At 41.4% G+C, this 27,761-nt stretch overlaps 2 protein-coding genes, 1 long non-coding RNA gene and 2 other non-coding genes across 5 annotated transcripts; 1 reads left to right on the top strand and 4 right to left on the bottom strand.

Annotated features, from left to right (window-relative positions):
• Positions 1-710: 710 nt before the first annotated feature.
• On the top strand, positions 711-6,048 carry LOC116376504 (uncharacterized). Its single transcript, XR_004211876.1, has 2 exons — positions 711-1,977; positions 2,172-6,048. It is a non-coding gene; the product is annotated as an uncharacterized LOC116376504 (long non-coding RNA).
• Positions 6,049-6,175: 127 nt separating this feature from the next.
• LOC109900601 (ribonucleoside-diphosphate reductase subunit M2) lies at positions 6,176-14,370 on the bottom strand. Its single transcript, XM_020496301.2, has 10 exons — positions 14,104-14,370; positions 13,828-13,899; positions 9,200-9,346; positions 8,898-9,014; positions 8,611-8,744; positions 8,216-8,310; positions 8,007-8,140; positions 7,790-7,894; positions 7,409-7,522; positions 6,176-6,728 (listed from the first exon to the last, which is right to left on the bottom strand). Exons 1-10 carry the CDS (start codon positions 14,194-14,196, stop codon positions 6,576-6,578), a joined length of 1,164 nt encoding a protein of 387 aa, XP_020351890.1. The 5' UTR covers positions 14,197-14,370; the 3' UTR covers positions 6,176-6,575.
• Positions 6,926-7,064, bottom strand: LOC116376629 (small nucleolar RNA SNORD94). The gene has a single exon (XR_004212074.1). It is a non-coding gene; the product is annotated as a small nucleolar RNA SNORD94 (small nucleolar RNA).
• On the bottom strand, positions 8,430-8,568 carry LOC116376628 (small nucleolar RNA SNORD94). Its single transcript, XR_004212073.1, has one exon. It is a non-coding gene; the product is annotated as a small nucleolar RNA SNORD94 (small nucleolar RNA).
• Positions 14,371-16,686: 2,316 nt separating the features above from the next.
• On the bottom strand, positions 16,687-21,559 carry LOC109900600 (Krueppel-like factor 11). The gene is made up of 4 exons (XM_020496300.2): positions 21,352-21,559; positions 19,471-19,743; positions 17,873-18,824; positions 16,687-17,740 (listed from the first exon to the last, which is right to left on the bottom strand). Exons 1-4 carry the CDS (start codon positions 21,394-21,396, stop codon positions 17,445-17,447), a joined length of 1,566 nt encoding a protein of 521 aa, XP_020351889.1. The 5' UTR covers positions 21,397-21,559; the 3' UTR covers positions 16,687-17,444.
• Between the last annotated feature and the right edge of the window lie 6,202 nt (positions 21,560-27,761).

The raw sequence follows: 27,761 nt of genomic DNA, 5'->3' as shown, positions 1-27,761 counted from the left end.
CTCACTACTTTACATTGTAGCAAAGTGTCATATCTTCAGCGTTGTCACATGAAAAGATATACTCAAATATTTGTAAAATGTGAGGGGTGTACTCATACATTCATATTTACAATGACGGCCTGGCAAAAGGCCTCCTGCAGGGACAGGGGCTGGGGTTAAAAAAATAAATATAGGACAAAACACATATCACGATGAGAGACAACACTACATTTTAACCATGCCTACCCTTATACGTGATGTTTATGGGGAAATCGTACACCTATGTCGGTCAGGTGCTGTTAAGGGAATTTTTATCAATGATGACTAATTATGTATACATTTCAATCAGGACTGACTAGTCCAAATGTTATTATATATTGTACACGTATGAATTTTCTCTCTTGCTCCCTTTCCCAATTGTATATAATATAGTCAGGAGTTCAGAACAATGCCTTGGTACAAATGAATGAACTATCTACACTGACTGACCTTGGCTTCAGGAGAGGAGGTAAGGCTAGAGTACTATAGGGCCTCTCTACTAGTGTCATGAAGAGATAGAACATTTAGAAAACGCTGATGTCATTTTCAGTTTATAACCTGTGGAAAAAATTTGAATGTATCCAGTACACTCTTGAATTAAACGCTGTTACCTGACTTTTAAGACCGGGGCTCTGTCCATTCTTATAAATTAAGGGTCTTACAAACCCTTTGAATGCATTGACAGAGTATTAAATTCTGATTGGGAAATAATACAGAGGAATTTAGAATTCCTTCAACAGGTGCCTTCAAAATTAACAATGAATGTTATTTGAAAACCAGAGGAGGCTGGTGGGAAGAGCTATAGGAGAACGGGCTCATTCTAATGGTTGGAATGGAACCTGCATTGCGTGCTGTTTGGGGTTTTAGGCTGGGTTTCTGTACAGCACTTTGAGATATTAGCTGATGTACGAAGGGCTATATAAATACATTTGATTTGAATCAATGGAACAGTATCAAACATACGGAAACCACGTTTCACTCCATTCTATTGCCATTCCAGCCATTACAATGAGGCTGTCCTCCTATAGCTCCTCCCACGAGCCTCAATTGTTGACCTAATTTGAAACATTACTCCACTAAATCATGGGGGGGGGGGGAACAAAATAGCATCAGGGGACATTAAGCAATCAAATAGCAACCAAAAAAAATAGCATGGTGTGTGTGATTGTATGCATGGGTGTGGAAAGAAAGATCATAGATGATAGTTATGGTTGTAGTTGGTATGGGGCAGCACTGGTATGGGGCAACCCAGGACAGTACTGGCCCTGTCCTGTCATTAGTGCTCTGCCTGTGTGCTCTGCTGAGAGATGAGCTTTCAGAGGCACCATCAACAAATATCCCTTGTTAAAATACGTACAAAATTTGCAGGAGACACGATGGTGTAGGTTCTGCTTTAGAAGAGAATGCCCTGGATTCTCCATGTTTATAGTCATGGCAAGCTTTATATAATAGCTATTAACAATTGAAAGCTGTGAATTTTTCTCCATCCTCCCGATTCAGAATATATCATTTTCATAGTCATGGCACACTTTGTTTAAGCTATTGAAGATTAAAATCATGAATCATTTTATTTTAATGAAAAAAATGTTTTATTGTTCCCCCCGATTCAGAATAGACCATATTCATAGTCATGGTTGCTTGGTTCAGTAGCTATTGATGACAGGAAATTGAATATCCATTATAAAACAAATTTTACCTTGGTGTCACAATATTTCATAATTATTCATATTGAACCAAAACACTTGTTTTCTTGTGCATCAATGCATTCAAACAACAACCTAGCCTGACTATTTGGGTATCAGTCAACACCCTCCTTAATCAGAACAACCCAGCTGTAAAAGCAAGCAATACCCTCTTATCTGTAACACTTTAATCACTTTATTTTCTACTCCACTCAGACAATGGGAGGTTTGCGGAGTTGGTGCTTATTCAAGGCACTGTTCCCAGTGATTATGAGAGGTATCAGGTTGAACATGTAAACACACACATGTTTCAATAAGTATTTCAGATTACTATCACAAGTCTACACATGCAGTCATATGAAGAATGAGTCACAGTTGCAGAGAATTTGATTAAAGTTGAAATAGTAGGCTATAGCCAAGAGACTCCTATGTGTGTGTGTGTGTGTGTGTGTGTGTGTCTCCACGTTTCAGGTGGACTCCTGTGGGAACAGCACAAAGCCCAGAGCGGACACAGCCTTCCACTTCAACCCGCGCTTTAAGAGATCTCCCTGCATCATGTGCAAGATGATGCAGAGAGCTGCGGCAAGGGAAGTTATGCTGCATGAGCACGCCTTCACACTGGGGTCAACCTTTGAGATGATCGTCCTGGTGCAGAAAGATGAGTTTAAAGTGAGGATGACTCTTGTGATCAGATTCAGATGCCTCATTGCCCATATTCGTGAAGCGTCTCAGAGTAGCAGTGCTGATATAGGATCAGTTTGAACTTTTCGACCACAATGAATAAGATGACATCATGGACTATGGGGACCTGTTCCTAGATCAGCACACTAAGACATTTGTTGCCAAAACCCTTGATAAATTGAAATGTAGAACATTCATAATACTTTTTCACAAAATGATATTACTCCTGTGTGAACTATGGGCTTTATTACTTCTGTACAAGTGGAAAAGAAATACTCAGCACCCGCCACATCCATCACCCCATCCCAAAACATCTTCCAGCGTCTATGCATACGGACCCAGAATCCCCTGATCTGTATAGCCTGTCCTGGATCAATAAAAAGCAGACATTGAATATTCCTTTGAGCATGGTGAAGTTATTCATTACAATTTGGAAGGTGTTTTAATACACCCAGTCACTACAAAGATACAGGTGTCCTTCCTAACCCAGTTGAATGAGAGGAAGGAAACCTCTCAGGGATTTTACCATGAGGCCAAATGTGATTTTAAACCAGTTTACAGAGTTAAATGGCTTTAATAGAAGAAAATTGAGAATTAACAACCTTGCAGTTACTCCACATGTACAGAATAAAAATATTCCAAAACATGCATCCTGTTTGCATTAAGGCACTAAAGTAAAACTGGAAGAAAGGAACTTTTTGTTCTGAATACAAAGCATTATGTTTGGTGCAAATCCAACACAGCATATGACTGAATACCAATCTTGCATTTCCTTGTTTTTGTGTTCCAGGGTTGTATATTCATCAAGCATGGGGAAAGTGCTTAATCAGTTTGCCTTCATGACCTAGTAATAATTCAGTATAATATATTTTTCACTTCCCTTAGTGGTTGAGGTTGACTTCAGGAGGTTTCTTATGTTGTCTGAGGTAAAAGCCAAATATATCATGTGGTGGATGAATCAGAATTAGTTGGGTAACATAAGTCATTAAGATGTCATATCTGCATAATATTCTTATGTGATATACTTTTTATTAGAATGTATTTCTAATAGACTCTAGTGTTGGTAGTTGCATTTCTTCCCTCAGCTGGGGCTCAGTCATTTGGGGCCCAGAGAGGGGAGAGGTCAGGCTTGTCTTTTACATGTCTCTGGTGCTATGCAGAATATCAGAAAGGGAAGAGGACAGGAGGGAACATTGTCTTCATATGTGAATGTATCTGTTAAACCATGTGAAGAGATGGCGTGATTAAGGGGGAACCAATTACTTGTCTCCACAATGTCTGTGCTCCAGTCACTGCCCTCGGTGAGCTTGTCCAAGAGTGGGGTCAATAGTGAGTTTACTTGAGATGGGAGTATCTAGAGTTGACAATTGAGTTATGCCATTGGATAAGGTCATGGTTCTGTGCTATGAAGTACCAGGAACAAGATTAGAACCTCGTCTTAGGGACCAAACTGAGCGATAATTTATAGAGAATGCTATCTGGCTATGGGATACTCCTCTCTCTCAAGAAAAAGTATTTATTTGTGAACTGTTCCTAAGATCTGTGGTTCGTCATGTAGGTTGAGAGGGGTGTATCTAGGCTGTAACAGATCTTTGTACTTTTCTGAAGTCACTTTCAATGGTTCATTAGATGGCACATCATTGAAAGTCAAATTGCTATTGCAAAGCTCTTATTAAAGATGTAGTTTAAGTAGAACTCTGACTGGTGTGTGACGTTTAACTCTCCTCGTTTGGTAAAGCAGAAATAAGCCACCAATCACGTTGAGGTTGACTTTAGGAGGTTTCTTATGTTGTCTGAGGTAAAAGCCAAATATATCAGTGTTTAATTGTGGTCTACCTCATTCCAGCTCCAAAAGGTTGACATGTTTTGGATCTGTATACAATGACTGAGGTTCAGGTAAAGACTGTCAACTTTCATTTGAGGGTATTTCATACATATCAGGTGAACAGTGTAGAAATCAAAGCATTTTTGTGTATAGTCCACCAATTTGAGTTAGATATGATATTTATGCCTCTATCATTATTACAATAACAGGGAAGGTTAACATTTTTTTTTTTGGGGGGGGGGGGTATATATTTGTAATTGTGGATACTACATCTAACTTTCTCCCTCATTGTTCACGATTCATTCAGAACTATCCGTAATCCTGGTAGTATCCACATTAATGTAGACATGTTTAGAAACAGATATTCTAATTTTCAAAATGACGTAATACATTTACCATTCATTTCTATTGGGCACAAAATAATCTGAAACACAGCAGCAAATGCATCCAACAAGTTTGTAGAGTCACAATCTTGATGTAATCATTGTGTTCTGGGAATATGGGACCAAATAAGAAGCTTTTGACCACTTTAATACACATAAGAGTAAGAGCTCCCGAGTGGCGCAGCAGTCTAAGGCACTGCATCTCAGTGCAAGATGCATCACTACAGGCCCAGATTTGAATCCAGGCCATTTCACATCCGGCCATGATTGGGAGTCCCATAGGGTGGCACACAATTGGCCCAGCGTCGTCCAGGTTTGGCCATCATTGTAAATAAGAATGTATTTAAATGAAATGCCTAATTAAATGAAGGTAAAGACTTAAAAAAAATTGTAAGTAATTTCTCCTGATAATTTTAAAATCCAATGCGTCTGTCCTAATAGTTTGAGCTCACTGTATATCAGATCTGGAAATAACCACGTAGATAAAAGTAGGCTCTTCTGTAGCTACCTAGAGTATTCATTAGCGAACAAGTACCTTATTGTGCAATATGTGGTAGTTCAATGTTGGTCTTTCTTCCATTTGCCTAGCCCTAGTGAATACGTGCATAGCACGCAAACTAGCAGTCCTGCGGCTCCTCTTAGGTGTCAGCTTGTTACTTGGTAACCAACATATAACGTGTTGATTACGTTGGCGCAGAGGCTATGGAAGCCAGAGTATTCTCCCACTGTTTCCCCATCTCTCTAGGTGGCAGGGAACGGTGCTCATATGCTGCACTATAAGCACAGACTGGACCTGGATAAGGTGGACCCACTGGCCATCTCTGGAAAAGTCAAAAGTTCAGGCCATCAGCTTCTTCCCCTGCTCTGAGTAACCCATCCTAACCTCATTATACATCAGATGTGTATTAAGAACAAATTCTTATTTATATTGACGGCCTACAACAGCCAACTGTGTGCTGCCATGGGACTACCAATCAAGGCCAGTTGTGATAGTGTGGAATCAAACTTATGGTCTGTAGACACCTCTAGCACTGAGACAGTGCCTTAAACCGCTGCACCACTCGGGAGCCATCACTATTATTGCAGAGTCAGATTAATATAAATTCACATGCTTTGTAAACATGATTACGGAAATCGTTCTTGCATGACACATCTGAAATCAGGCTACTTGATGGCACTGAAAATCACATGGTAAACATCGAAGTAGAACAAATTCTTATTTACAATGATGGCCTACTGGGGAACAGTGGGTTAAGTGCTTTGCTCAGGGTCAGAACGAGATGTTTTACCTTGTCAGCTCAGGAATTCAATCCAGCACTGGCCCAAAGCTCTAACCAACCACTAGGCTACCTTAGTTATGTGACAGGTGGGTTCTTGTCTAAATTCATAAACATGTTTTCAGATCATTTCCCCAATGCCCCATAGACTTTCTTGCCCAAATGTACAATGAAATTCCCAGTGCAATACGCATAAGTGATCTGATTATATTACAACACATTTCCTATACAGTTATCCTGTAGCAAGTCTTACATATTAATAACATCCTATTATCCAGTCAGATACATTTTTACTTTAGTGCCAAGATGGAGTGTAAAGTAAAACCGGGTTTAATGCTGCATTGGATTTAAAAAATTTAATTACAAAAAGTAAAAACAGATTAAATTTAAACAGTGCTATACAAATAAGAAAAGAGACCTACTGCAAATAGAGTCAGTTGTGAATGGTAATATACATTTGTTGTCTGTGGACCAGACAACCCAAGTACACATCCTAAATGGAACCCTAGTCTCTATTGTGGACTACTTTACATCAGGGCCCACATGGAACTCTGGTCAAAAGTAGTGCACTACATAGGGAATAGGGTGCCAGTTGAGATGTGGTACTGTGGTCAGTCCAGTAGCATCTAGTCTGGGCCATGTCCTTTTTCAAGTATTTACAGTTTCAAAGAGTCTAATGTCAGGGGCATCTTGGGGGCCTGTAAGAGCTTTAGAAGTCAGCATCCAGCCGGAAGGAGTTGTCTGTGGTGCCAGACATCACACCCATTCTCTGGTACTCCCCTACTCGTTTCTCAAAGAAGTTAGTCTTGCCCTCCAATGAGATGTTCTCCATGAAGTCAAAAGGATTCTCCACTCTGTAGATCTAGAAGAGAAGTTAATTGGTGTCTGCTAGTGGAATTAAAATGCTTTCATTAACCCCACCCATTTCTAGTACCCAAAGTGCCTGTCTTTGCAATAAAAGTCAACTCATTGTCATGTTTGGGTAAAATGCGCAATAGTGCTGGCAAGAGCACATACACATCTGGGACCAGGCTAAATTTAAACTACAGCTTTACAGGCAAGACTCAGTCAGGCGTCTATATCGTGTTGGCACCCCTCAGTCAGCAGACCACATGCCCACTGAGCTGAGAACCAGCACCAACACTCAGCTCCCATTATCAGCTGAAGTACGTACCCCTGCGCTTCTCATCATTGCCAGCCCATGTCTATCAATCACAAGAAAATTAAGAACTAATGGTCCACCGTCACAGGTAGCCCAATTATGATCCCCACCACTAATTGGACTTTTGACCAATCACACCAAATATTACAGAGCTGATCAGTCAAAATAACTATTTGAAAAAAGATTCGAATTGGACTGCCCATCTAAACATAGCCTTAGAATTACAACAGGTGTTGGATTGAACTCATTCTCCATATCAAAGGAGAAAACATGAGGGACAGCATGCACCCAACTTCCCTTACATAGTGCACTGGTCAAAGTAGTGCACTACATAGAAAGTGGGTTGCCATTAGGGACTGACCCATAGACTACCATCTCACCTTGTCAAAGCCCAGCTCCAGCATCAGCCTGTCAGCCACAAACTCTATGTACTGGGTCATCAGGTCGCAGTTCATACCAATCAGCTTTACTGGAAGGGCTTTCGTCAGGAACTCCTGAAATGGGAACAGACAGCATGTATTCACTAATTCAGATCTTTAATACTCAAATCCGGATTCAAAAGGTATATATAATTTCCATTAAGCACAATTAGGGCCATGTGTCCCAAATGGCTTCCCATTTACTGCCCAGGGCCCATAGCTCTGTTGTGCAGTATCAGAGACATTAGCGCAGTACAGGGAAACGGTGACATTTGACTCACATACCAAGAATAGGCTTAATCCGAGTCAAGGCAACAGGCCCTTATTGTGTAATCAATTTACCTGCTCAATCTCTACTGCGTTCCTGATGAGCTTGGTGACAGTCTCCTTTGAGGGCTTGTGCACCAGGTGCTTGAACATGAGGCAGGCAAAGTCGCAGTGGAGGCCCTGGATTTAGACAGAACTAGTTAGTAAGAATGCTGGTGGTAGTGACAAGTTCAACCAGGTTTTCCCTCTGGGATAATTGTGTAGAAGAGTTTTAATCAGTGAAAAGACCCACCTCGTCTCTGCTGATGAGCTCATTTGAAAAGGTCAGGCCAGGCATGAGCCCCCTCTTCTTCAGCCAGAAAATGGCAGCAAAGGACCCAGAGAAGAAGATCCCCTCAACAGCAGCAAATGCAACCACACGCTCACCTGGAATACAAGCAACACCATTACCAACTGATTGACCACAACAATGCTATGCAGGTTTTTAAGAGATGTACCTACCAAATTCAGCATTTTTGTTACCGATCCAGTTCAGGGCCCAATCAGCCTTCCTCTTCACACAGGGGAGTGTTTCAATGGCATTGAAGAGGTAGTCCCTGAGTGACAAAGTACATTGGGCACATTCTCAGAATGTTCAAGGCTGCACTACAAAATGCTTAATAGATTGCTTAGGGGTTTGAAATATGGGCATTGGTAGAGTACATTTTACTATCATGAGGCTCAGTCAGGCGTCTATATCGTGTTGGCACCCCTCAGTCAGCAGACCACATGCCCACTGAGCTGAGAACCAGCACCAACACTCAGCTCCCATTATCAGCTGAGGTACGTACCCCTGCGCTTCTCATCATTGCCAGATAATACAAATATGGTTAACATACTAAATATCCAATACTGACCTCTCTTTAGGGTCTTTGATGTAGGTGTCAATGAGCAGGCTGTACATCTCAGAGTGGATGTTCTCCATGGCGATTTGGAAACCATAGAAGCATCTTGCTTCAGTCACCTGGACTTCCTGTGTAAATCGCTCCACCTAGTGGTGAAAAGGAAGTAAAGGCAACAAATTCCACACAGCAACACTTGAATACTGGATGAGTTGCCATTTTCTAACCCTCAGATCAATAATTTCTGACAGTGTATAGTGAAATAATGATTTTTGTATTGTATGCATTCAAGATATCCTTACCAGGTTCTCATTGACAATGCCATCACTAGCAGCAAAGAAAGCCAGTACATGAGAGATGAAGTATCTCTCCTCGTCCTTCAAAGAATCCCAGTGTTGCGTGTCTTTGGAAAGATCAACCTGGAAAACAAAATATGTAAACCAATTAAATAAATGTCCTGATAAAAATGACGATGCATGTGAATTTGTCTGCACCGAGTCAACGGTTTAACTGGTTGGTATGGAAAGGAAGTACTACATATTAAATCATAACATGTCATTTACATGTAAAACCGAATAAAATGACCACATCAAGTTGGACATGCCTCCTCAGCTGTCCAGAATGAAGCTTCTGCCTTCTTGTACATCTGCCAGATGTCATGGTACTTGATGGGGAAAATGACGAACCGGCGCGGATTTTCTTTCAGGAGTGGCTCTTCTGTGTTGAATTTCTTGACATCCTGGGGCTTAACCTGAAAGAATTCACAAAATTGAAATTACTGGTAAAATGTTGCTCAGGTAAACAAGCATATTCCTCAATGTTAGGATATAAAAATAGCATAGAATTAAAGGGACATTTTAAATACATGTACACAAGAAAAAGTCTAAAAGGCCTCCCTTACCAGTTTATGTATACGGGCAAGATTACCATAAAAAACTTTTTTTCCCTATTTTTAAAGTAAACAGCACTAACGCCAGCCATTGTTGCTAGCTAGAGCTCAAGACAGGCTTTCTTTATTGCAACAATAACATTGCACATCAATACAGGGACATTCCTGTGAATACAAGGCAATGAGACAACATCAATGACCTCTAATACATTTTCCCAACTTAAGTTTCACAGCTTGGGGGGATTTATAAAAAATTGTAACAGTTCAAAGAAAAAATAAAGGAATTTCCCCACCCCATTTACAGCAGCAAATATAATGTTAATAAAATAGTTATGATTGGAGTTACAAGGATAAGCATAATGCCATTTAACAAAGGTAAACAGGTAATTTGAGATTTTATACACAACCATTCATGAATTTCAAACTATAGTTTACTATAACTCTATAGATCCTGAATCAGATGAACAAAAAATACATTTTGTCAATTGATTATTTTGTGCAAGAAATCATTTACAGGTTAGATAGAAGAAACTCATTAAAAATATGAACTTGAGATGACGCGACAATTAAGGTAAAAGCTAGTCGCTTTTGACCATAGCATGGGTCGTCACTTCCATAGAGATATTAAATTACAATACAAAAATTACTTAACTGCCAATCGTATCCACTTGAATTTATACAAAAGATTCAAGTAATTTTTAAACTTGGAAAAGAGGGAAATAACCTCATAAAGTGTACTTATGTTTAACCTGTTTGGGATAGGGGGCAGCATTTTCACGTATGGATGAAAAGCATGCCCAGGGTAAACTGCCTTCTACTCAGTCCCATTTGTGGAACTGGGATTCCTGGGAATGCATTCTGATGATCAAAAGGTACGTGAATATTTATAATGCCATTTCTGACTTCTGTTGACTCCAACACGGCGGGTATCTATTGCTTGATTTGTTGTCTGAGCACTGTACTCAAATTGCATGGTTTGCTTTTCCTGCAAAGTTTTTTTTAATAAATCTGACACAGCAGTTGTATTAAGGATAAGCATCTTTAATTCTGTGAATAACAGTTGAATCTTATGAGTATTTCTGTAATTTGATGTGGCTCTGCAAAAATCACAGGATGTTTTGGAAGCAAAATATTACTGAACGTACGCGCCAATGTTACCTGAGATTTTTGGATATAAATATGCACTTTATCGAACAAAACATACATGCATTGTGTAGCATGACATCCTGTGAGTGTCATCTGATGAATATCAAAGGGTAGTGATTAATTTAATCTATTTCTGCTTTGTGACGCTTCTTTGGCTGGAAAAATGGCTGTGTGTTTGTGACTTGGCTCTGACCTAACAATCATATGTTATGCTTTCGCTGTAAAGCCTTTTTGAAATCGGACACGATGGGTAGATTAAAACGTTTTTCATTTGGTGTATTGCACTTATGCATGAAAGTTCCATATTTAAAAAATATATTTGTTTATTTCACACACTGCCTGCCTTCTCAGCGGAATGTTGGAGGGGTGCTGCTAGCAGAACCCCTAGACGTAAGTAGTTAAGTAAAGGAAGTGGAATTGCTTTGCAAACCTTCATTTATTGCAAGTAATATTAACCTGAAACTGACCAATGAACTCAAACAGCAAAAACTCCCCAGTGTTGTTTAACAAACCACATAAAATGAATACCCTTGTCAAACCAAAGGCCGTTGAAATTGAATTTCCTATTAATCGTAATAACTATCATTCCAAATCAATGTTTTGGGGGGGGGGGGGGGGGGATTGTGCTTGAATATAATTTCAGGAAGAGGGACAAAAATGGTTGGGGAAACGTGCACAACTTCACAGGTAATTTAGAAAGGTCAAAAGTCACATTAGGAATTCAAGTTCACCAAGTTCACTAAAACAGACTTGTTAGGAATGATGATACCACAAACGCAGGATTAGACAGAAAATGTCAACCATTTCATTCTAAAAACATTCAATCACACCCCCCCCCCCCACCTTTAACAGGTAGGCTAGTTGAGAACAAGTTCTCATTTGCAACTGCGACCTGGCCAAGAAAGCAAAGCAGTGTGACAGACAGTTACACATGGAGTAAACAATAAACAAGCCAATGACAGAAAAGAAAGTCTATATACAGTGTGCAAAAGGTACGCAATAAATTGGCCATAGGAGCAAATAATTACAATTTAGCAGATTAACACGAGTGATAAATGAGCAGATGTGCAAGTAGAGATACTGGTGTGCAAATGAGCAGAAAAGTAAATAAAATAAAGACAGTATGGGGATGAGGTAGGTAAATTGGGTGAGCCATTTACAGATGGACTATGTACAGCTGCAGTGATCGGTTAGCTGCTCAGATAGTTGATGTTTAAAGTCGGTGAGGGAAATAAGTCTCCAACTTCAGCGATTTTTGCAATTCATTCCAGTCACTGGCAGCAGAGAACTGGAAGGAAAGGCAGCCAAATGAAGTGTTGGCTTTGGGGATGATCAGTGAGATATACCTGCTGGAACGTGTGCTACAGGTGGGTGTTATCGGGACCAGGGAACTGAGATAAGGCTGAGCATTACCTAGCATAGACTTATAGATGACCTGGAGCCATTTGATTTTACTAGCGTTTAAGGGCAGTTGGAGCCCACGGAAGGAGTCTTGTATGGCATTGAAGTTTGTTTGGTTAGTTAGCACAGTGTCCAAGGAAGGGCCATGAGGAGATGCACTGCGGTACTTAATGCAGCTGGTAGCCACACCAGATACTTACTGACTTTTGATTTTGACCCTCTTTGTTCAGGGACACACCATTCCATTTGTTAGTCACATGTCTGGAACTTGTTCAGTTTGTGTCTCAGTTGTTAAATCTTATGTTCACATAAATATTTACACATTACGTTTGCCGAAAATAAAACGCAGGTGACGACGTTTCTTTTTTGCTGAGTTTATATGGTTACTCCTTCCTTTAATGAAGGCAGATTGAGTTTCACTGATTACATCAACGCCTTTTTTCAGCATAGACATGGGCTAGTAACTTAGTGGCCAACATGACTGGTCTCCAATTATCCATGTAAAGAGTCCTTTGGTTTGAGTATAGGAACTATTACTCTGTCTCAAAGCAGGAGGCAAGATAGCATTGGCAATAACTTCTTTGTAAAAAAACTAAAGTAATATCAGGCCAAATGTCAATAGAATTCTGGAGTCAGGTCATCTGGTCCAGGAGATGTACTTATAGGCATTTGTTTAATGGCTTGGTCCAACTCCGTAATATTTATATCAGAATCAGTTTCTTAAACCTCACTTCTATAGGCTTAACTGAATCATAAAAGGAATCAGTCACCTTCTGAAAGATGAGATTGATAGTGAACTGTAGAAAGGGTGTATTTTCTTAATTTCAAGTTCACAGCATTTCATCAATTATGTAACACTATTCCTAGTCTGCAAATTAAAGAAATAAGGTGTTATTCCCAACCTTTTCAATCTATTTGGCTTTTGAACAGATGAAAGCACCCTGTTCCTTATCATTGTATGTGTCGTCCAGTTCACATTGGCATTTAGCACGCTCTGCTTTTCCACCTTCATTTAAAATTAAGTTTATTGCTCAGCCTGTTAATATCAATAGTAATATTCTTCTGCTTGGAGAATCTCTTCCAAACTAGCATTTTACCAGTAGTGATGGCAAGACATTGAATTCTGAATTTAATACATTTCCCATCAGAAGAGCAGAATTGAGACAGGTCTCTGTTAAGAGCTTTAGACTAACCAAAACTCATTCTTTAAAAAGGAAAGGGTTAAATTCCCGGTATGCTTTAGAAAATAGTTACTATCAAAAACAAAAAAGTAACAATAGTCTGTCAGAGGAGTGATGCTCGGTGAACCACCAGATTAATAAAAAAAAATATTTCAAAGACTACAAACAAGTACTTTTAACTGTTCGTCGTCAAACTCAAATTAGGGCTTGAATTCAATTAAAATTTCAGGATCTCAGTTTAATGCGAGCACTCACTCCGCCATCTTGTCACACCCCGCCAAGACAAAGGCTGTCGTAACATGGATTGAGTGAAAGGCTACTAGCTAGCCTTATGAACAGCGAGCAGCCAACTTGTGTAACTAGTCATGCAAAAGCGGAGCTATTTAAAACATTGCTTGCCATACTTCCGTTTAGATAGCTAGGCGCATACTGTAATCATGACTTGATGGCTCACCAGTTTAACGTCAACTAGCTAGGATTAGAAACACTTGGCGCCAAATGACCACCTCAAGATCAACTTCTAGCCAATTACCAGGCTAATTACATAACTCATGAAACTATCAAATTGTCACTTGTCATAAACTTTAACACTTAGCAAAAGTCTTGTTCACTCACCTCAGAATCATCAGCAGAGATTTTGCGCGCGGTTTTTGAGGCCAGAATCCGGGTAGTGTTCAGGCTAGGAGGCTGCATGAGGAAACATTTAAAAAAGGAGATTCCGTGACACATTAATTTAACTAGTACCTTGCTTCCTTTAGATTCAATTAAATAATGTGCTAGAGACAGACGTGACCATTAGACTTCACAGAACGTTAACTAACCAGTTGAGGTCACACTCACTGACAAACTGCTTAAAATAAAGTTAACGTTATGTCCGTAGTTCAAACGTACCGTGTTTTCTTTGTCAACCAGCGAAATGTTGTCCATTTGAGTGGTGATTGCATTGGTGTTCTTCTTAGAGAGTGGTGAGCGAGTTGTAAGCATTTTGAATGACAGATAGGTGATACAACAGGATAAATAAAATTTCTGTAAAATTGCAGGGGAGAAATAAAATGTAATGTTTCCATATGCAGTACAACAAGCTTATAGAATTCTCCTGACCAATCAATGCCGCAACTGAATAACAACCTTTGGAGTTCCCTATTTATTGAAATTCTGGCGGTGGAATCCGAGCAGCCAATAGAAACAAAGTTAATGGTCGGTATTTTCATTTCCGGTGTGGCGGAACCAATCAGATTGCAATTCTCTCACGTGTCACTTCAACGATTGCGGGAAAAGTCTAAGCTTTTTTTGATGGTTATAAAACCGTGAAAGGAAGGAGTTACACAATGTAAAAAAAAAAAAAAGGCGCGCGAATGTGAGACAATAGAGCTAGCACACTTTGTAAATACGGGTTAAAACGTTGGAAATACCAAATATAATGTCATATATAAAGTTCAATGCAACGGGGTTAAGCAAGTTTAGCTACTATAGCAAGCTGGATGAATAGCTAATGTCAACAAGATTCGACGGATTTATTTGACGAACAAGCAGTATAAAATGTAACTGCAGTCAAAGGGATTTTATAACTTGCTTGAAACTGTGGTTAAGTTGCCATTATAGAAAAGGCCTGCAAACAAATTGTGTTTATCTGCTATTACGGATGCAATCCATTCTGTTGATGTGGCCAGCTGGCTTGTTTAGCTAATCCTACTCAACAAATACAATGTAGTTTAACGTTTAAATGTCTCACGATATCTATATTTGTTTACATTATACACAGACAAAGGGCAACTTTCATACCCAAGTTACTATTTTCCTGATATTTAAGCAGAAAGACCAATTTAGCCAACCTGGTCTCAGCATTTCGTATGGTATGTATTAATTTGTGGATGTCTATCACACATTTCGTATGGATTGGCTTGACCGTAATCTTACTTTAATTTTAGCTAAAGCTGTTTAATGTAGTTGCAGAGGGGCATGATACAATTTTGAAATAAATAATGCTACCTGGATGAAACAGTAGTTTTACATTATTCTGGTGTGATTCAAGTCATGTTGGTATTTTTTTATTTTGGCCAATCAAATTTGTGATGACAATCCACTGTTTTGTTACGTGCTGCTGGACACCAAGTCAAAAGGAGACAAAAACCGGTCAAAACAATGAAGTTGGCCCATGAAGATCCTGTTGAAATGAAACTGAGCTCCGTCGATTGGTTGGGAGGTAAGGTTTCACTGAAAAGTAGGACAACGAGTAGTTATTTGCCTTACCAGTGCTACTCTTTACTATACATATCTAGATTGTCTTCCATATACGGATGAACCATTTCCTCCGAACATAATGGGCACTGTTTATACGGAATATTATAAATGTTTGGCTGTGTGACAAACTTCCCAATGCGGATGCTTGCGAGATACAATTAAAACAAAACCATTGTAATATATAAATTGCGCAACGGAATACATTCAACCCAACTCCCCTGAATCAGAGAGGTGCAGGGGGCTACCTTAATCGACGGCCATGTCATTGGCGCAGTTGTGGGTTAACTGCCTTGCTCATGGGTAGAAAAAAATATTTCTTTTCGGGGGACTTGAACCAGTGACCTTTCAGTTACTGGCCCAACGCACTTAACCGCTAGGCTATCAGCCGTCAGCCTAACCTCAGTCACCTATGCAGAAGGCTGTGGGCCAAACATCCTGCATGAACAAAAGGGAACGTGTGAGTGCTACCTTGTCCTTCCACAGACGCATCTGGTCAGCGTGGGCGATGTGGTATTTAAAATGGTTATTTTGCAAGTTATCTAACCTGTCTAATTCATTCAATATATCATTCATACGGTTACAAATTATTAGTTATTTTATTAATCAAACATACTCAACGTGGGAAAATATGATTAAGCTTTTTGGTCATTATGTCACTTTGCCAATAGGAAAAAATGATTAAGTACAGGATGAAATAGTAATATATTTAGAATTATATTGCAAAAGCTTGACAAAAAGTGCTAAGTCTAGGTGTGATATGATGGTGTGGATCTATAAACTTACGAACTGGAAAGCTGAATAAAAAAAAAACGTTTCTTTACTCACAGAAATTGTACTTTATTTTATTTTCACTGAGTGGCGTTGTTGTCCTATATTTTAGTGGAGCGCTTACGTGGACTGTCGGTCTGTAAAACAAATGGGCGGGTACCGTGTTAGCCAGTTAAAATCCTCTGATCATTTCAGCTGAACGGTCGTCTCCAATTGGTCGCGCCCCTCTTGGCGCTGTAAAATACTGCAATTTAATTAGTGGAACGTTGTTACTGGGTGGAGTGGAGAGACGGGTATTCGAAATCAAACGGGATCGAGTGCGATTGTGAAACAACACGTAATATTGTTGTCAACACTGCTGAGATCTTAGAATTAGGAATTACAATAATTTAATAGGATCTCTATGGGTGAGATTGAGAAATAGCGTTTGGTCTTATGTTATTGAGAAAATATAGACCATACAACCAAGTTTAGTCATGTATTTTATTATGGAAAAAAACCAATGGGACTCATAATGACCATTGCCTACATTGAAAGCCAGTAAAACTACACATAGGGACAGCACTTTTCTCAGCGTGACCATATCTATAGAATTCATTCAATCATTGATTACTCATATTATTAGTATGGTGAAGCTCTATAAAGTATTTAGTATTTACTAAGAAATAATGTGAGGTATTTATACTGGTTATACTGTATCTGTAATAAAACAAAAGCAAACCGATCAAGCTATCAAAAACAGCACTTTTTAAAACAAATGTTTATTAAATAATATGCAAAGCAAGAAAGTAGGTAGTATCACAGTGAGGAATACTGTCCACTGACATGTTTAAAAATATCAATAACATATATTGACGTATTGTCAATACATGCAGATTGGAATACACATAACAATCATATATAGATATTCATATATACATATTTACAATCACATAGACCAATAGTAACAGATACTGTAAGCACAACGCAAAGGCTTTGGCAAAAAGAGTGCATACATTTTGCTAAACATTACATACTGTATACATATTACATGAGTAAACATAATTACATATAGAGATCAAGGAAGTACAAAACAAGCATAATTAAAAAATCCAGTGCAAGGTCAGTTTGTTTCTGTCCATGAATGTGTAGCAGCCTATGGTTTTGTTTCATTTTCTCCTTGGTCTTGTGTGGTCGGTGGTGGGATATTGTCCTGAGATGACCGTACGGCCTGGGAGCCCCAGCTAATTGGGGGAAGGGACCAGCACACTGAGAGGAAGTTTGGAACCACTCGACAGGCCCTTAGATACCGTCATCTTGTGGAGGTCGCGGACTTCAGCCGGCCAAGTGGAGGTCCTCTTGGAGGTCATGTGTCGGCGAGCATGCTTGGTCAAGTGGTCGCTGCGCATGAAGCGCCGATCGCACACGTTACACACAAACTTCTTCTCACCGGTGTGTGTTCGCCTGTGGCGGGAGAGCTCGTCGGAGCGGGCAAACTTCTTGTCGCAGCCCTCCCAGTGGCAGCTGAATGGTTTCTCACCTGGTCAGGAGGGTAGAAATGGAAAGCATAAGTACATCAGTGGAAGATAACACACTACATATTCAACATGATCATTCATCTAATTGCCATTGGGTAGAATACCCATTAGTGTCGTATTGAGTGGGTATCTACCAGTGTGAGTTCTGAGATGAGCCTTGAGGTGGGAACTTTTGAAGTAGGTCTTCTTACAGCCGGGGAAGTTGCAGACGTAGTTCCGCCTGCGGGAGAAGTCTGCTTGTGTGGCATTGCTGCTCTGCCCTGAGGGCATGTAAACTGGAGCTGGGGCCAGGGGCAGAAGCTTAGTGTTACCCAGGGTCATTACAGTCTGTGCGCACGACGGAGCCTGGGACACGGGGGGCTGGGGAACCACAAACATCACCGTCCCCTGAGTCACAGAGGAGCCCACCAGCTGCAGTGACTGGGGGAAGGGGGGTGACTGGGGTAGTATGGGCTTGCCCCCCCCCTGGGTCATCTGGACTGGGCCTGCCTGGACGAATGCAGAGATCATCCCTGTCCGCCCATTGACTGGAAATACCTGGCAGAGGACCTGGGAGCTGGGAATGGGTGGTGAGGACTGGGAGGTGGCGGTGGGCTGGGATAGGGACCTTTGGGTAGGAGTAGTAGAGGGGTCTGTGCTGCTGTCATGTAAGGATGGACTGCCTTGATCCTTCTCTACCTTAACACACAGACCAGTGCTGCAGCTCTGTGGTTCAGTCTGCATAGGAGCGGCCTCAGCCAGAAGGGTTGCAGTAGGGTTTCTGTTGGAGTTGGTGTCTGTGTGCTGCCCTATGAGGGACTGAGGTGGAATGTTGTTGCTGTGCTGTGTGAGGGCCCTGTCAGCAGTGTGCCGGATGACGCTGGTCACCATGGCTCTGCTGGGCAACTCTGGAGCTCCAGAGCTCTTGAAGATGGGGACCGTACCAGCTCGTTGGTCCAGGAGAAGGGCATTTTCGCAGGGAAGACCTGCACAGAGTCTAGGCCGGGTTAAGACTGGTCTGGGGCCTGAGCTGGCCAATGAGGTGGTGAGGACAGCTGTTGTGGTAGCGGTCTCGGTAAAGCTGGGGCTGTGAGGGGGGGTCATGCACTGGGAAAAAGAAAGAGAAACAGGAATTAAACATTTGAACTGTCAAATGTGAAACAAACCAATATAATTCTCAATAAAAAAAAAGCTTATTGTAGTTTTGATTGATTAAAATTAGTTTTGGGGGCCTCCCAAATGGCGCAGCGGTCTATGGCTGCGTTACTACAGATCCTAGTTCGATACCGGGCTGTGTCGCAGCCGGCCGCAACCTGGAGACCCATGAGGCGGTGAACAATTGGCCCAGCGTTGTCCGGGTTAGGGGAGGGTTTGACCAGCCGGGATGACCTTGTCCCATCTCGCTCTAGCGACTCTTGTGGCGGGTCAGGCGCATGCACGCTGACACGGTCGCCAGGTGTACAGTGTTTTCTCCGACACAATGGTGCGGCTGGCTTTAAGGTTAAGCGTGCATTGTGTCAAGAAGCACTGCGGCTTGGTGGGGTTGTGTTTCGGAGGACGACCTTCGCCTCTTCCGAGTCCGTATGGGAGTTGCAGCAATGGGACAAGACTGTAACTACCAATTGGATATGACAAAAAAAAAGGGGTAAATTTTTTTTTCCTGAATTCAGGCTACTAGGCTATGTTAGCATAAAACGTGAACTTCCAGTATACATTTTAACCACAGTAGCCTACATAATGAGATTCCACATACCAGCGATGAGAGTGCGACTGGGTCCTTGGGGGACTCGATGATCTCAGGGTGGAGGAGGAGAGAGTCGCAGGAGTCTGAGGTAGGGGTCAGGGGGCGTGGCTTGTCGTTTGCTGACCTTTGTCCCCAGGAACTCATGCTGACAAGTGCCTCAGCAGCCTCCAGGTCATGGTACTGGAAGGTGCTGCAGCAGGACTGCTCACTGTCGTGCCTGTTCCTCTCCATCATCATCACCCTGATGTCCATTACATCAGCCTGAGGGAGGGAGGGAGGCCACTGGGAAGATGCAAAGTCGATCACCATTACATCACATTATATGTCCCAAATGGAACCCTATTCCCTATGTAGTGCACTACTTTTGACCAAAGCCCTATGGGCCAGTAGATCGGACGGAGGGAGGCCACACCGTTAACCTCCACCAGGGACAGATTGGGACCAGAAATCGGCCTGGGCATTTTTGACATGGACCATCCCTTTTTTTTCTTCTAGGGGCCCCCATTATTAGCCAAATAAATCATTTTTATTTAGACTGTCCCAATAGGCTAAAGATGGACCAGCCCATCTGGCATTTTTCCGAACTGCCCAATGGCCAGTCCGTTTCTTATCACCATGACAGCTCATTAACTTCTGATGGTTGCAGACTCTTCCAACACTGACATCTACAGTATCTCACTAAATATCTCTAGTCCTACTACTGCAATGGTTCCCTCAAAGATCATATAAGCATCTCATTACCAAGGTTCATTGAACAATAATGGATCAAGTGAGAAACATCAGACTGTTTTGAGTCCCAAGTCATGAACCATAGAAGCCTCAAAATGGTGGAAACGCCACATAGACAGTAGTCAATGAACAGGGGTTGACTATTCTCCTAGATGTGCATGTAGCTATGTAGTGCAGTGGGCTGGCATCTGCTGAACGCTAAGTTGCACATATAGAAGAATACTCAGTTGCTGAATGCACAGTGTGGTTGCTAGCTGCCTCAGAGGCTTGGAGAGACAGAAAAGGAGAGAGGGGCCCCACTGCAGCGCGGGCAGCCATTTGAGCAGGTGGGTGCACCCAACCCTACCAGCTCCCAGTAGCTCACATAACATTGGATTTGGGAGCCAGGAGGAACCTCCCATCACCAAAAATAGACCTGTGAGTGACATACACCACTGTAGACTGTGGTGCACGAGGGGGTGGGGGGCTGCATCAGGAAGTCTTGGGTTAAGTTGAGAATCCCCCCAACCCCCCCATTTAACTGCTCTTGAGGACTGAGGACACTCCCCAGCATTAACAGCCAGTCACTTTGTTTTGTTGACACCAATGGAAGCACTTTATAATCCAAATCCAACCTTCATCCAACATAGATTATAAAATCAGATACAATCAATTAGTCAATCAATCAGTTGTCTACTTATGACCAATATGTTCAACCAAGCTCACAGGAACAAAAGCCCCATAGCAATACGCCAAAACAGTCACATTAGCCTAATAAAACACAATAAAATGCAGAAATATGTGTACATTTGGCTACTAGGGGCAACGGTAACGTAATACCATCACATAACAACGAACAATCTAATTACAAAGTAATACAATGTAACAATGCAGTGATATAGAGCAGATACAATGTAGCAATATGTGATCACACAGTTGATACAGTAGCCGTTGGGCAGGGATACATTAGTTTCAATCTGACCTCAAATAAACCAGGCTCCCTGTGAGAAAAAACTCCACGGTCAATTTGGGCTGCATGCTTCCATCATCAGTTATAATACTGTAATACATGTATGGCAGTCATCGATATTTTATCGGTGGGCTTTGTTATAAATACCTGAATATAACAACTGAATGCCGTTAGTTAATTAGCCTATTTAAAGTAAAAATCCATCAACTTACCCGACAAGGTTGCTCTGAAATCAGGGGTGGTGTAAAAGTCAGCATAGGAAAGTACGTGTAAAAATAACAAGAGATACTAGCAATGCGAACACTCAATGAGACCTGAGCACACAAGTATTGCCGCTGCCAACAGCGGACTGGCCTCAGCTGAGTGAATCAAAAGCAGATACGAAAAAAAACAGAAACAAAATTCGGAATAGACTGGCTGGTGGTAACATGTTACCAATCAAAAACAAAGGTGTAGCGGACGCCGTCCAATCAGAGCGCAGGCAGCGCGTGATCAGTACGTGATTGTGGGCCTATTGGCGGAAAGAGGGTGCGTGGCTGTTGGAGGGCGTGACGGTGGAGTCAGCGGTGTCAGAGTAAACCCAGTGAACTCCGTGCTCGAGAACTAGAGGAAAGGTTGAAACAGCGAACAGGCGAAATCGTGAGATACTTGCACGCGTCTGGCTTGCTTTGCCAGGGGAGCGCGCGCCAAGCGGGTTTGCGCAAAATGGGGTACACAAAGAAATGAATAGAGAAACTGTCGAATATAGGCTTCGTGAGCTTCGAAAATAAAGAATTTAGCACTGTTTTTATGTGAAACAATTTATTGCGCCTTTGTTTTTATTATAGATGAGTATAATTACTGTGTAATAACTGGTGGAATAAATTGTTGTTACTCAGTGAATATAAGTGTACAAATGTTAATCAGTCAGGATTCTCAAATTTATTTGAGATTCATTTGAGAGAAACAGTAATAAGATAGTGTAATTATGGTATATGATAATATGTGTACTTTCCTGAACTATGGGAAAACGAGAGGGGGGGGGGGGGTCAAAATATAGATGGAGCTTCATTGTTTGGAAATGCATCTATAGACTATGAGGAATTTTGAACAATTGCACCAGTATCCATAGTAAACAAAAACAATCCCACAATGTTTTAAATTCATCAAATTATGTGCCTGATCAAACAGGATCACAACAGTGTATGGAATATTTCAGGATCACAGAATAGTCGAAGAATAGGAAATACCAACAAAGGGCGATTGATGGCCGAAACACTATGAGAGATGTGCAAATTACTCAGTTCATAATATACATTATATGTATATTTCAGCTTTGTTTATACATTCAATGCCTCATTGTTTTGCTGTGCCGTTTTCCTTTACTCTGGTTGCTGAATTTGCACCCCACTCTACCTCCTCCTTTCCCCTCCCCCAACGGGCGAACCCAAGGAACCCAATGACTCCAATGCGTTAAGGTTGTAAACAGGCTCCCGATAAAGAATTTCAGGGCGGGGCCTCTGAAGTAGGGAGCTTCACCCCCTTTGTTGTTGATGTATATTAACCCTAAAAAGGGCCTTTGTATTTCACTCCGTGCTGTCCAGGCTTGAGCACATGCCACATCCAGGTCCAAAGGGCTTTGTTCCATCTGATAGTGAAGTGAACAACAGAAAATGAGCACCACTTCTATAACTAAGAAAACTCAGAAATAATTATTCAGAGAAACTATGTTGTAGGGATCTTGGAGGGTTGAGAGAGAGTATGTCAGTCAGTCAGTCTGAGATGGAGGCAACAGACAAAGCTTCTTCTCACTCCCTGCTGGCTCCCTGGAGATTGTATTAAGCGAACAGAAAGAAACATTGTCTCAATCTATGTGGCAACCGAAGAGAATGAAGTTGTTGTTTATTGGACATGCATTCAGGTGTCTGACAGCTTTCTTTGTCTACACATTTTAAGACAAATCACTGCAGAAAATATTAGACCACCCATTTCTATAAGATTCTAAGGTTCCTTCCTGATTTGTGATTTCCTTACAATGATAATGACAATCAAAGTATTAAAGCAATGAACGTGTTTCCCTGCCTTGTATGAAATTGTATTGGTGTGAATTTTATGCTTTCACATCAATTTGACAATTCACAAAGAAGACTTTGTTCACACAGGCACACGTATTCACAGGAAAACATCAAAGATATCCATTCCAAAATAACTAGACAAGTCTTGTCGTGGGGAAAACGATGATGTAATCTGAAAGGGTGTAGCTTGGGTTGAGATTAGTTCAATTTGGGATAGAACATAAAACAATCTCCAAGCAGTCGCTTTCAGTTTTATACACTGTTGTCAAGATCTGTTTCTGCAGAGGTTGGACTATGTAATGTTAACTCTCTCACACACACACACCTCTTCAACTCACTGTGCACCTTTCTTTTCACTGTTACAGATGAGGCCAGAACAATCCAGTCTCATCTTGTACACACAGCGAGTTCTCTTCATTCTGTAGATTGTGTTGTTTTAAGGCAACGCATAGCAGTAGAGGCTGCTGAGGGTAGGACAGCTCAGACTAATGGCTGTAATGGTGTTAATGGAATGGCATTAAACACATGGAAACCATGTGTTTGGTGTATTGGATACCATTCCACTAATTCCGTTATGCTATTACCACGGGCTAGTCCTCCCCAATTAAGGTGCCACAAACTTCCTGTGACGCATAGCACCTGTTGAGGCGGTGGGTGTAGAATGCATTATAATGTGTGTGTGTGTGTGTGTAGTAGAAGACTGTTTGGCTGGGAGTTTTAGGGTGACACCACACTGCGAGCCAAGGGTGGCCCTGGCCTGCTATGGAGACAGCTGAGAGAGAGCCAAGAGACTGGTGGAAGGGGAGAGAGAGGGAGGTGCTGGGAGGAGACTGAGGCTGAGGTAAACTGAATGAACTTCGATACACACACCACGCCTCCAGACTCCAGTAGAGGGGTGGTAGTGCACATATATAACCTCTTCAGCTGACAGCCACTCCCTGCTAATATACACTGAGGGAAAACAGTTCTGGCTCCAAACTACCCTGCTGACCCGACATATACACTTCTGACATTTTCTAACCATAGAATGTTTAAAGCATTGCCTTGCTTTAAAACAAACTCATTTGGATCTTTTATTTTCCTGGATCTTTTGTTGGATCTTGACATCAATATAGCAACTGTATAACCAACTGGTTGAATGATGCTAAAATGTCACACTTGCATAAACCTGACCTCAATAGGATCACACATCAAATCTAGCGTTTTCCAAAACATCCTTTGGGGTGCCCGGGGATGAAAGTCATGTAAATTCTTACGAACAAGGAAGTCATTGTTCAACATAGCTAAATGTCAACCCCAGTTTCTGAGTGATCTACATTCAGGGTTGGACTGGCCATCTGGCATTTAGTGCAAATGCCAGACTGGCTGGTCCATTTTTAGCCCAGTGGGTCTGTCTGACTTGTTTGTTTTTTGTGCTAAATGATCATTATCTGGCTAATAATAGGGGCATCACGGAAAGAAATTGTCCAGTGTGTTAGAAATGCCAGGGCCGATTTCTGGTTCCAGTCCGCCCCTGCTTGCCAACGCTTGCTAGACTCTGCCTGGCGTGTGATAGGATGGTTATTATGGTGAGGAAAAAAAAACAGAACGGAAGGAGGGAAGGATGGGATTGTAAATTGCTGCCAAAAAGAAAGCAAAAGTTAATTTGACCCAGGCTGAAAAGACTTGGCTTATTCACAAAACTTCTAGGCAAGGGTGTATATAATATATACTGAACAAAAATATAAATGCAACATGTAAAGTGTTGATCCCAGAAATGTTCCATATGCACAAAAAGCTTTTCTCTAAAATATTGTGCATAAATGTTTTAATATCCCTGTCAGCATTTCTCCTTTGCCAATATAATCCATCCACCTGACAGATGTGGCATAAAATGAAGCAGATTAAACGGCTTGATCATTACACAGGTGCACCTTGTGCTGGGGACAATAAAAGGTCACTCTAAAATGTGCAGTTTTGTCACACAACACAATGCAACAAATGTCTCAAGTTTTGAGAGAGTGTGCAATTGGCATACTGACTGAAGGAATGTCCATCAGAGCTTTTGCCAGAGAATTAAATGTTAATTTCTCTACCATAAGCCACCTCCAACCTTGTTTTAGAGAATTTGGCAGTACATCAAACCGGCTTCATAACCGCAAACCACGTGTATTGCTGATGTCAACCTTGTGAACAGAGTGCCCCATGGTGGTGGTGGGGTTATGGTATAGGCAGGCTTAAGCTATAAACAATGAACACAATTGCATTTTATCAATGGAAATTTGAATGCACAGAGATACCGTGACGAGATCCTGAGGCCCAACCATCTCTGCAGCACTACACCAATTAGGCCTTGGGAAACTAGTCAGGATCGAGGCAAAGATGAACGGAGCAAAGTACAGAGAGATCCTTGATGAAAACCTGCTCCATAGCACTCAGGTCCTCAGACTGGGGCGAAGGTTCACCTTCCAACAGGACAACAACCCTAAGCACACAGCCAACCTGACAGAGCTTGAGAGGATCTGCAGAGAAGAATGGGAGAAACTCCCCAAATACAGGTGTGCCAAGTTTGTAGTGTCATACCCAAGAAGACTCAATGCTGTAATCGCTGCCAAAGGTGCTTCAACAAAGTACTGAGTAAAGGGTCTGAATACTTATGTAAATATAATATTTCCGTTTTTTAATAAATTAGCAAACATTTCTAAATAACAGTTTTTGCCTTGTCATTATGGGGTATTGTGTGTAGATTGATGAGGGGGGAAACAATTTAATAAATTTTAGAATAAGGCTGTAACGTAACAAAATTTGGAAAAAGTCAAGGGGTCTGAATACTTTCCGAAGTCATTGTGTGTGTGTGTGTGTGTATACAGAGTATCTCCCTATATAGTCCCTATGGGCCTTGGTCAAAAGTAGTACACAATATAGGGAATAGGGTTCCATTCAGGACAGAGCATATATTTTTTTACATGTGGGATGCAGCCTACTGATACCCAAATGATTATGAGACTCCAGAAAATAAATGTTTTAGGTTGTCAATAAATTGGATAGCAGTAAGCACAGGGGCCATGCAGTGTGGGTGGGTGTGAGACGAGAGAGGATGCTGGGAGCTCTGGGCAACAGATGTGATGTCCCCCATGGACACTGAACAAACAGTGGTGGGCTCACTGACCCAGGCAGAACTCTCTCTCACACACACACACACACACACACACACACACACACACACACAGGGAAATGAGCGCCACTTCAGTGCACCTCACAAACAGAGCGGAGTGTGTTGAGGTGGGTGGGATTCTGGAATGTTGTGAGGGCTTGACTCAAGCACTGAGATGTAACATGCTTGCTATATTGCGTACTGTCCACACTCCCTCTCAACCTAAACTCCCTTAGTAGAAGTGTATGTGAGAGAGGAAGATGCTTCCAGTATCATCTTTGTTGAGTCCTGAGGTGAAATATCTCTGGTTAAAAATATAACCACGGTAAACAATTACTCAGCACTTCGAGAATGTATCTGACACCCTCACATTTTTTCTTTGTCTGAACCCTGCAGGCAGGCAGCATTCTGACTGCCAGATAGACCATGCAGTTAACAATCGACACCGTCAGGAGAGTTGGGCCCGAGCTAAGACCTACAAGGACTTGCTAAATCTCACCAGGGTGAATGTGGCCCACGCCCCTGGGGTGAAGAGAGGGTAAAGATAGGCTCAGACTGCAAAGGACAATTGATGCACCCAAAATGACACCCTATTCTCTATGGGACCTGGTATAAAGTAGTGCACTAAATAGGAATTAAGGATACCATTTGAGACTGCACATGGACAAGTATTTAGTATTTTATTAGGATCCAATAAAGGCTGCCTCACTCTGCTGTACCGCACCACTCTCAGCACATAGGCTAGGCCTACAGTACATCCTGTTTGTCAGACTTGTTTAACACAGAATAACTACAGTTGAAGTCGGAAGTTTACATACACCTTAGCCAAATACATTTAAACTCAGTTTTTCACAATTCCTGACATTTAATCCTAGTAAAAATTCTCTGTCTTAGGTCAGTTACGATCACCACTTTATTTTAAGAATGTGAAATGTCAGAATAATAGTAGAGATTTATTTCAGATTTTATTTTATTTCTTTCATCACATTCCCAGTGGGTCAGAAGTTTACATACACTCAATTAGTATTTGGTAGCATTGCCTTTAAATTGTTTAACTTGGGTCAAATGTTTCGGGTAGCCTTCCACAAGTTTCCCACAATAAGTTGGCTGAATTTTGTCCCATTCCTCCTGACAAAGCTGGTGTAACTGAGTCAGGTTTGTAGGCCTCCTTGCTCGCACACACTTTCTCAGTTCTGCCCACAAATTTTCTAGGGGATTGAGGTCAGGGCTTTGAGATGGCCACTCCAATATCTTGACTTTGTTGTACTTAAACAGTTCAGCAAAACATTTTACTTACAGAGTGCATCAAACATGATTTAGACCTTGTTTATGGAAAAGTGTTTATTTCTCTATTTCAATGTTGCAACTTGCTGAAAATTGTCCACAGTGTTCCTATCATCTAGTTTAAGCCATTTTGCCACAACTTTGGAAGTAT

The sequence above is a fragment of the Oncorhynchus kisutch genome, linkage group LG12 (assembly GCF_002021735.2).
Source record: "Oncorhynchus kisutch isolate 150728-3 linkage group LG12, Okis_V2, whole genome shotgun sequence".
In the NCBI taxonomy this organism is placed as follows: Eukaryota; Metazoa; Chordata; class Actinopteri; order Salmoniformes; family Salmonidae; genus Oncorhynchus; species Oncorhynchus kisutch.
The sequence above is the reverse complement of the archived record's forward strand: the minus strand, read 5'-3'. Positions and strand labels throughout refer to the sequence as shown.